We start from the raw sequence: 7,258 nt of genomic DNA on the forward strand, positions 1-7,258 counted from the left end.
CTCTCACTGGTGGTCCCTCTGGCCTGTCTGTTGCTCAGTGACCAGTGCTGGGGCGAGAGCCTTCCCAGAGGGCGGAGGGTCTTGTGGTCCCGCCAGCATCCCCTAGGAGAGCTCACCGCCCTGGGGCTGGGTGGCGGGAGGGTTTTTGTTTGTTTGTTTTTGCAAAAGCCGTTGTATTGTCTTTATTTGTTTTCCACTTTCTTTTAGCACCTTTCCTCCGAGGAGCTCAGGGTGCTTCCCAAACATGGCCGCTAAAGTGAACGGAAGCCCTCACAGCGCGCCTGTGAGGTGGGTAGGCCGCCTTTACTCCGCCCTGCCGCGTCTCCAGCAGAGGGCGCTGTGCTTGCCGCGGGGGCGGGCGCGGGGGCTGGGGGGGGGGGTGTGTGTGGCCTTCCCTGGAATGAGTCCTCTTGTCCTCCGCAGTGGTCCTCCGGCCTTCCTGACCCAGGGCTGGGGCAGCACCTACCAGGCGTGGCAGCAGCCCACACAGCAGGTTCCAAGTAAGTGACTTGGAAGGAGGTGGGATGCCCCCGGGGACAGGCCTGCTGGGCTCGTCTCCAGCTGGGCGGGGACAGGGGCCCCACCTCTCTCCTGGCCCACCTTCTCAGCTGCAGCCTTCCGTCACTCTGGTCCCCCAGAAACGGGTCCGAAAGGCCTGTGGGCCCTGAGAGTGTGCTTTGACCTGAGCCCCTCCTGCCCCTCGGCCCCTTCCACCGCTGCAGCCTCTTCAAGCAGCCCCGCCTAATGGGTGCCCCGCCTGCTCCCCTCCTCTGACCTCAAGGTGGCCTTCTCCCTCTCCTCCCCAGCACCATCTTAGAAAGGGGCTCTCTCTCTCTCTCCTGAACTTCCAGAAAGCGCGTGATTAGAGAATTTGCCCTCTAAGAAAACTGATTGTAAAAGAGAAGGTTTTCGTTGGAATTAAACCCCTTCCCACTCTCTGGCCCCCACGTCAGCTTTAGGAGTCATCCTTGAGTTTTACTGCTGGTAGAGCCCATCTTGCACAGCCTTCCAAACAAAAACAAAAACAGAACTAAAACCTTACCTTAGGTTATTTTGACGTCTGAAGGGCAGCCTGGTGGTGTTTGGAAAGCGCTCTTCAGCACGTCTGCAGGCTCCCCTCGGAGCGCCAGGCTGCAGGACACGCACTGCAGCTTTGCCCACAAGGGGCTGGGCCCGGGGTTCCACCCCTTTCCCCTTGAGCAGAGTGCTGGGTGTGAGACCCTGCCCCGGGGCGCCTGGTCAGGTTCACAGCTGGAGAAGCCCCCCCACGCGTCTGGAGCAGTGCTGGGCAGCCTGAGGCATGTCCCCGCTTCTCTAGGGCTCCAGTTCTGTCATCTGTGAAATGAAGGGTTTGGATTTGATTTCTAAAGTACTTGTGAGCTCTGAAATTGCATGGTTGTGTTTGTTCCCTCTCTTCCCCCTTTCTTACTTTCTTACGAAATACCTTAAACGTGCAGAATATCTTAAAGAACTTCACCACGAACACCTACACACCACCCAGATTCCACCCTCCCCATTTCACTGTGCTCACTTAGCCCGCAGCCCGGGCATGTTTCGCTTCCTCCTGTTCCATCAGAGAGCACCCGCAGGGTGGGAGGCGACCCAGATAGGGTTCCCCAGTGCCCATCACCCAGGACAGAGGACCTGGGAGAAGCCCTAGACTGTGGGGAGGCTTCGCGTTGAAGCTGCAGGGGACACGTCCACCTCCGTGCAGGGGGCAGTTCCCGCAGAGCCCGCCCTGCTGCCTCCTCGGGCTAGGCGGGCGAGGGGTTGGCAAAGGTACGTGGGCTGAGCGAGAGAAAACGCAGCTAGTGCCTGCCCCGTGCACCACGCACCAGCCTTCACCTGTGGTGTCGCTTGGTTCATTCAGGGGAATGGAGAATTGGTTTGGGTCTGAAGAAGAATCCCACTTGCCCACAGCCTCCGTGTCTGAGGGGGCAGTTCCTGCTGCCGCGTTGCCCAGGCCTTGCCTTCTCCTGGTGCCAGCGTCCAGCTCCGAGTCCCGGCCTGCCGCAGTGCGGGGAGGAGGGGTCCCCCACACACACACCGACTGTCCTCGTGCCTGCGCCCCTCTTCAGCCTTGAGGAAATTAACTCTTGGGGAAAGCATTGTGCCGTGAAATGTGTTTTTGAGCACGTCCTTCCTGCCTGCCGCAGGCTGTGATTCTAACCGAGAAAAGGACGTGCCGGCGGGGGCTGCCCTTGGCAGAAGGAGGGTCCCGACTTCCAGCTGTGGTCAAGTCTTTTAAACACTACCCGCCCCCCGTGCCCCTGGGCAGGCTGCTGCTCTGCTCCCCCCAGCGCAGCCTTTCTGCCCCCAGTGATGTGGAGAGGAGGGCGGGGACGACCCCCAACACGTCCTCGCCCTCACCCCGGACAGGCGCGAGGCTGGGGGTCAGGTGTGTACCCCGTGTTCTGTCGTCACCTTGAGCGCAGTCTCTGGGCACTTCCCCTGTGTGTCCCCTGTAGTTCTCGTCGTGCAAAGGCAAAGCCATCAGTCCTTGAACAGAAGGGCCAGGGAAAGGGAGTGGTCAGCGCCATTCGGATTCTTCGTCGGTTTGCAGGCCAATCCAGGGAGCCGCAGACAGCACTCTGGCCCCGGGGGCTCTGCTCGTGGCAGCCCAGAGTCCCCGACTGAAGGGAGTTGAGGCCCTGCCTGCTGGCCGCCCTCGCGGGGCAGCCGTCTGCCAGCCCCGGCCTCGCTGGCCTGGGCGGAGGCCCTCTTGGGGGTCGGCCTGGCCCCTCCCCCAGCCCCGCCCCGGGCCACAGGGGCAAGGGAGTGAGTGCAGAGAGCAGGGCCTGGAGCCCGCGGGCTGGGGGCCGAGGCCCCGGGGGCCCGGGGGCCTGACTGCTTTTGTGTTCTTCGCCCAGGCCAGCAGAGCCAGCCGCAGAGCAGCCAGCCCGACTACAGCAAGGCCTGGGAAGACTATTACAGAAAACAGAGTGAGTGCGCTGGCCCTTCTTAACAAGCAGCTCCCCGGCCACACAGCCCCCAGGGCTGTAGACCTCAGAGGCTGTGGTTCCCTGACCCCTTTTTCTCTTTCCCGCTTTCCCTGTGTGAGTCGGATCTCCGCGTCCACCTTTACCACCCTCTCCCCACGTGTGCCTGTCACGGGAGACGCGCGGTCGTCCTTTGCCGTCCTCCAGTCCTCGCGCTTCTCTCCTGGACTCTAAAGGGCCCGGAAGGGCATGACACCTACCCTCAGGGACAGTCCCGGCCTTGGCCGTCCACTTGAGAACCACCTGGTTAGGACTCAGACCAGCCGGGAGCCGTTTCCTGACTGCCTTGCGGTCTTGCCGCTGCCCGGCTCTAAGGCCGCTTCAGGACAGGTGAAGAGGAAGGGCGTGGTGAGACTCAGAGCAGGGAGTCCAGGGTCAGAGCTGGTGCTGAGTTGCTTTTCTTCCTAAGCAAGCTCTTTTCCTAACTGTGCCAGTTTTCTTAACTAAGCCAGCCTTTTTAAAAAGAGGAGGAGGAAACCTAATAACAACCAAAAACAAACAAAAAAATACCCTAAGTGAATCATTTAAAATTAGTACTAAGGTGTCTGGTGTGAATCCCAAAACTGCTGAACCAGAATGTTTGGGTATTGTTGGAAGGAGGTGTCTCACGTATCTTGAGTCTGAATGGTGTTACTTGCTAGTTGGAAGAGCTCAGATCATAGGCCGTCAAAGAAATGTTCACCCTGTGTTTGGGATCGTTACCAGGTCAGTACCCTTCTGGGGGCCAGGGTGGGGGTCAGGGAGGTCACCGTCACCTGGAGCACCTGGTGAAAGTCTTCCCAGAGCCCCCCATCCAGATTCCCAGACACACATGGGCCGGGATGCCCTGCGCAGGTGTGCACACCCCCGTGCCGAGGCACCCGCTTTCTCGCCCTCCCTCCTCCCCCCCCGGCCTAGGGCACTGACTGGGAGCCGGCAGGACAGGCAGACAGATGCAGAGAATGTGATTCTGGAGAGAGGAGACAGACACGAAGGTCTTGTAGGAGTGGAGCGGGGGCCGGCCGAGGCCAGGCTGATAACCGCGCTTCTGCAGCAGTGCTCGGGCTGAGCAGTCCTGGCGCAGCTCGCTGAGGGGTCTGGAGGGAGAGCGTGAGCATCGGGCGCTTGTCCCGGATGCCCCCGAGGCTTTGGGAAGGGATCCTTCCAGGCTGACGGTGTCCTTGCCTCCCACAGGCGCATCCCTGCTCCCAGTAACCCGTGCTTTGCTTTGTCCATCAGGTCACGCCGCCAGCGCCGCTCCTCAGGCCAGCTCCCCGCCGGACTACACAATGGCCTGGGCAGAGTATTACAGACAGCAGGTCGCGTTCTACGGGCAAACATTAGGGCAAGCTCAGGCCCACAGCCAGGTCTGTAGCCGATCCAGCACTGCCAAGACTTCCCAGACCAACCCCGACCCCCCTCCCAAGCCTTCTGCATGTGCCTGACCCCAGGGCCCGAGCACGGGGCCCCTGGGCTGCGGAGGAACCGCGTGGGCCCCGGCACTGCTCAGCACGGCCGCCGTCTGCAGAGCGCCCCACGGCAGCCTCCCTGGCCCCCTCCTCGCCCCAGACAGGACAGGTTTGAGCCAAGTGGAAGAACTGTTTGGGCAGAGCCCCTACCAGGACGAGCCTGATCTTCCCTCAAATCCAGACCCAGAGCGCGGTGCTGAGTGGCACTCAGTTTCCTCCTCTGGACCCCAGGTCCCCCAGCTATAAAGGAGCGTGCCAAACTTAGCTGACCCTGGGCAAGCGTGGCACCGACTAGGGAGTAAGACCAGCGCTGGGGTCACTCCCCAGGCCTGTTCTTGAAAAGGGTGGTGTGGCCAGGCCGTCACGCTTGTCCCCGGGCAGCAGGGAGGGGCAGCAGGAGTAGGGCTAGTCCACACCCTCTGAAGGCTGGGCCCTGCCTGGAAGCCTGAAGTCTATAATCAGAGGCCCAGAATGGTTTTCTTATAAATGCACGGAGGACATTATACCTGCTCCCGCAGGTCACATCTCAGGTGCATTTCTCAGGCCATCAGTGCTGACTGATGCCAGTCTGGTCCCTATGGACAGTGTGTCAGTTACCACAGGCCCTGGACCCAAGGCCAGTCGTTCACCTCACTGCCAAAATGGCCCTCTGTGCCTGGCCTGGTGGGAACAGGTGGCAGGTGACTGAGAGGCATCACTCGCTCACTCCCCTCCCCACGCCCAGCATCCCCTGTGGAAGGAGGTGCCCCGGGGCCTCCTGTACAAGAGAGGTTTTGTCTGGGCCGGATCCCATGACGAGGCCCGGAAGGATGGCGCGCGCCCGCGGGCGTGTGTGCGTGCATGTGTGTCAGCTCCTGTCACCTCCCTGCAGACAGCCCCCGACCTCAGGCCAGCACTTGAGAACTCGCCGTCAGACTAACTGCTCTCCCCCTTTCCTTCCACAGGAACAGTAGGACAGTGGCCTGCAGCCCCCTTTCCCCGCCGCCCCCGAAACCATTGTGAGCAAAACCTATTTGTAACAGAGGTTTTTAGATGTGCAAACCTTTTGATGAAGAACCTTTGTTTTGTTCTGTGAAACACTAGATTAACAGAATTTTTCTAAAAATCGGGAAAATCAGTTACTAAAAATTGCTGATAATTTTTGTTTTGTTATTTTTGTTTGTTACTTCAAATGTGTAAGCTCTGGGATTCCTTTTGGAGCAATACCTGCAAATTCGGACACCAGAATGTGCCGCAGAGCAGTGACATTTCAACATGGTGTGTTTTTGTTTTGTTTCGTTTGCATGTCTTTTTATTTACAGTTTTTTCTGTTGCAACAGAAAGTGGCTTGGAAGTCTTAGGTGGCTTGTAACAAATTCTTTAAAAAAAATTTTAAACAGTATTTAAATATTCTTAAATGTGTAAATTCATTAAATGTTTTACTTCTAATTTCTTGTATCTTGGCTGTCTGGTTTTATTGCATTTTTTTAAAAACTGAACTATTATGTATTGTAATTAATTATGTGAATTCTGAATTGAGACAGATAATTGTACTGCTGTCCAACAGGGCTCGGGAGGGGGCATTTTATAGGGTTTGTATAATTTCTAGAGTTCTAAAGGGGTAATAATATAAAAATGTGTTTGTGTGTTTAGCAGACGTTTTTTTCATGTCTCCATTACCTACCGATTGCAATTGTGTATCTAAGACCTCCAAGCTTGTTTTAAAAACAAAACAAAAAAACCTTTCTCTATTCTCTCAGAAATATAAATACTGTTATTTTTAATATTAAAAATAAATTCAATATAACTTTTAACAAACACTGTGGAACATTAAACCGCATAAAAATGTAGTAACTATTTTTTAATTCCAAGCTGTTTTTTGCTTTTTTCTTTTAAATATTTTCTTAATATTTGTCAAATTAACTAGATGAATAAATAAATCTAGCATTAACCACAATATGAATTAAATAATTTTGATTTAATAAAAGGGATAATATGATTTCCAGTGTTTACTGTAGCGTATCTTGTACAGATAACATGTATTTTTAAAGGAAAGAAAAACGGAATTGAAGCTATTTTTTCTTGCGTTTTTCAATTGACCTGGGGGACATTCCGTTTGAGATATACTGAAGTTACAGTGTCTGGGGTTTTTCTCCTTATTTTCCTTATAATGCTTGAAATGTCTAACTATTAAAAAAGGCAATTGGAAAATGTTATGCATGTTGTTTTTTTAAAAAAGTGTTGTTTTTATTGGACTGACAATTCATTTTACACTCTACATAATAAAATTTCCACAAGACATCTTGTGGGCAAAGTATTTTTAGTCTGTTTGCTCTCCGTTTGCTTGTCCCTCCCACTGCCCCTGCCCGCTGCCCCCTGAGATAAAGGCGAGGATTCTGGCCGCTCTTGGCCGATCGTCTTGCGCTATGTCGGCGCGACCTAGCTGGTGCACGGCCTACGTCTGTAGCTACTTCTTTAAGTTAATTTTATCTTCGTGGCTTTGTATAATCTAACGGTTTAACTTGAGAGCCTTGGTTACCTCAGCCCCTCTTACCTGTCACATCTGCTCATCTCTTGATGTGGGTGTGACACCAAGAAGTCAACCACGAGGTTCCTTGCGCAGAGGTGCTGCCATCCCAAGTGGAGCTGGAAGATTCATTGAAGGGGGTCAGCGCGGCTCGCCCTCTCCCTTCCACACACCTCCCCACACGTTGCGCCTGAGAAGTGGGGACCGAAGCAGTCAGTCTGGCCCGCAGCCTGCTCCCTCCCTGTGTGGGTGCTGTTTACTCTCAGCCCTGGACCGGCTGTGGGACCCTGAGCTGCTGAGAGAGC

General features: G+C 55.2%; 1 protein-coding gene across 1 annotated transcript in view; it reads left to right on the forward strand.

Moving 5' to 3' along the window:
- FUBP3 (far upstream element binding protein 3) overlaps positions 1-6,743 on the forward strand; it is a 49,589-nt gene extending 42,846 nt beyond the window's left edge. Inside the window, exons 15-19 of the mRNA XM_029202331.1 lie at positions 208-288; positions 424-500; positions 2,871-2,942; positions 4,218-4,345; positions 5,392-6,743. Coding sequence (XP_029058164.1) covers positions 208-288; positions 424-500; positions 2,871-2,942; positions 4,218-4,345; positions 5,392-5,400 — 367 coding nt within the window. The 3' untranslated portion in view covers positions 5,401-6,743. The remainder of the gene's footprint in view (positions 1-207; positions 289-423; positions 501-2,870; positions 2,943-4,217; positions 4,346-5,391) is intronic.
- The last annotated feature ends 515 nt before the right edge of the window (positions 6,744-7,258 follow it).

The sequence above is a fragment of the Monodon monoceros genome, unplaced genomic scaffold (assembly GCF_005190385.1).
Source record: "Monodon monoceros isolate NGI ecotype Baffin Bay Population unplaced genomic scaffold, NGI_Narwhal_1 Super_Scaffold_5, whole genome shotgun sequence".
Classification (NCBI taxonomy): domain Eukaryota; kingdom Metazoa; phylum Chordata; class Mammalia; order Artiodactyla; family Monodontidae; genus Monodon; species Monodon monoceros.